At 38.3% G+C, this 2116-nt stretch overlaps 1 protein-coding gene across 1 annotated transcript; it reads left to right on the forward strand.

The window, feature by feature from the left end:
- Positions 1–441: 441 nt before the first annotated feature.
- On the forward strand, positions 442–837 carry LOC142167827 (uncharacterized). The gene has a single exon (XM_075227930.1). It carries the CDS (start codon positions 442–444, stop codon positions 835–837), a length of 396 nt encoding a protein of 131 aa, XP_075084031.1.
- The last annotated feature ends 1279 nt before the right edge of the window (positions 838–2116 follow it).

The raw sequence follows: 2116 nt of genomic DNA on the forward strand, positions 1-2116 counted from the left end.
CGTGGAGACTCAAGGTAAACCTGCTGCTGCATTTACAGGTCTCGGAGTCACCTTCTGTTATTGTACTTGCAATGTTTTATCTCTATTTTGAAATAGTGCTATTTAGAGGTTTTTGTAGCATAGTCAGTAGAGCTTATAACTTGTACTACCGGTTTTGGGAATTGTAATTTGTATAAGATTTTATCTCGTATTTTTCATTTGATAGTCGAAACAGTGGTATTTCCTCTTCTTCTAGATTGTTCTTCTTAGCTTCGATTTCCATATCCATGGCAGCTAACATGGCATCAGAACCACCGGTTGGAATCTAAGCTAGTTTGCGAACAAATCTCGTCTTCTCTATTACTTTAATTCTGCAATTGAGTTTTGAATTGAGTTAGAGTAACCTTTGATTGAAGCTAGGGTCTGTGAGCTACTTACTCTGAAGCTGTTTCTTAGTTAACAATGGCGATTGGAGATGAACAACTCAACAATACTACTCCCAATCATACAACCACAACCTCGACTACTGGTAATTTCATTACTGGAATCACTACATTTCCCTCCATCGATCACAACCACCCTTTGTACCTGCAACCAACAGAGACCCCAGTTAGTTCTCTGATTTCTGTTCAACTTACTGGATTAGATAACTATGCCTTGTGGAGTCATGCAATGAGAATTGGCTTGCTAGGTAAAAATAAACTATGTTTTGTCGATGGCAGATTTCCTAAGTCCAAATTTGAGCATGAGCTTCATGATTTATGGGAGAAAGTTAATGCTATAGTTCTCTCATGGATAATGAATGTTGTGAGGCCAGGGTTGTTGAGTAGTGTCTTGTATGCATCTAGTACTCATTAAGTTTGGGAGGATTTGAAAGAGATGTTTGATAAAGTAAATGGTTCAAGAATTCTGTATTTGCACAAAGAAGTCCACACGCTAACCCAAGGAACTATGACTGTAACTGACTATTTCTCAAAGATTAAAGAGCTGTGGGATGAGTTTGATGCCCTGTCCTGGTTGCCCTTGTCCTGAATCGAAGCAGTATGCTCAACACTTTGAGTCTCAAAGGCTTCTTCAATTTCTCACTGGACTGAATGAGTCCTATTCTCAATCAAGGAGCCAGATCGTGATGATGTCTCCTCTCCCTAGTATAAACAAATATTAAAGAAATCTCACAAGCACAACACAAGTTGCTCAGGTTACTGATCGAGGCCAAACCTACACCACTATAGAGTAGCGAGGATAGTCGATGCAGCTTTACCCAATGAGGTCGGGATCGATTTCCACAGGGAGTTAATTTGGTTTGGAGTTGGGTATCTAACTAATTTAGATGCGCGTGTTGTTCCTAATTGCACTTCCAAACATTGTTGCGATTGATTCTATTCTAATTTTATACTATAGTATGCTGAGTGTAAGCTAAGTACAATATTTTTGGTGAAAGTTTTCAAGTGTTAAAAGGCACTAGCGAAGTGACTTCCGCCTAGGTGAGTATCTAATGGGTATCAAGAATCTAGGACAAGCTTGTTATGATTGGGGTATTACTATCTCTAGGTTTAACCCTTTAATTGGGGCTATTAATTTCTTGAGTTCACCCCAATTCTTTGTTAGCCTAATTTTCCTAGACTTAGTCCCTCTTTCTCAAGAAAAGCCTAAGTCATTAATTCTACAATTTTAGCATAAATTAGGCTAAATATCACTAACCCATAAACAATTAAGCCCTAAAATTCAAGATCCATTAAATACTCACACTAGGGTTGGGTCACAACCCTAGCTATGGGGTCTAGCTACTCATAATAACAACATAAATCAAAGATAAAGATGAAATATAAGCCATAATATTAAAGTACAAGATGAAAATCTAAAGTTTGAAGGTAAATCTACTCTAAAATTGCCCAAAAAGGGAAAAACCAGCTGTTCACATGCTAATCTGAACAAAACTTTACCTAAAATTGATAAAAGGATCTATTTATACTAGGCTAAAATTTTCGGACAAAAATGCCCCTGCAAATTATTCGCGGACACGTAATTCTGACCGCGTCCGCGCTCGAGCTTTCGCGGCCGTGTAATAATGAGCGCGGTCCACATTTCTTTAATACTAGGTTTGGATTGGGCTTAGTTTCGCGGACCACATAATTTC

The sequence above is a fragment of the Nicotiana tabacum genome, chromosome 2 (assembly GCF_000715075.1).
Source record: "Nicotiana tabacum cultivar K326 chromosome 2, ASM71507v2, whole genome shotgun sequence".
Lineage (NCBI taxonomy): Eukaryota > Viridiplantae > Streptophyta > Magnoliopsida > Solanales > Solanaceae > Nicotiana > Nicotiana tabacum.

Coding starts and splice junctions, on each gene's coding strand:
- LOC142167827 (XM_075227930.1), top strand. CDS start 442: ATGGCGATTGGAGATGAACAACTCAACAATACTACTCCCAATCATACA.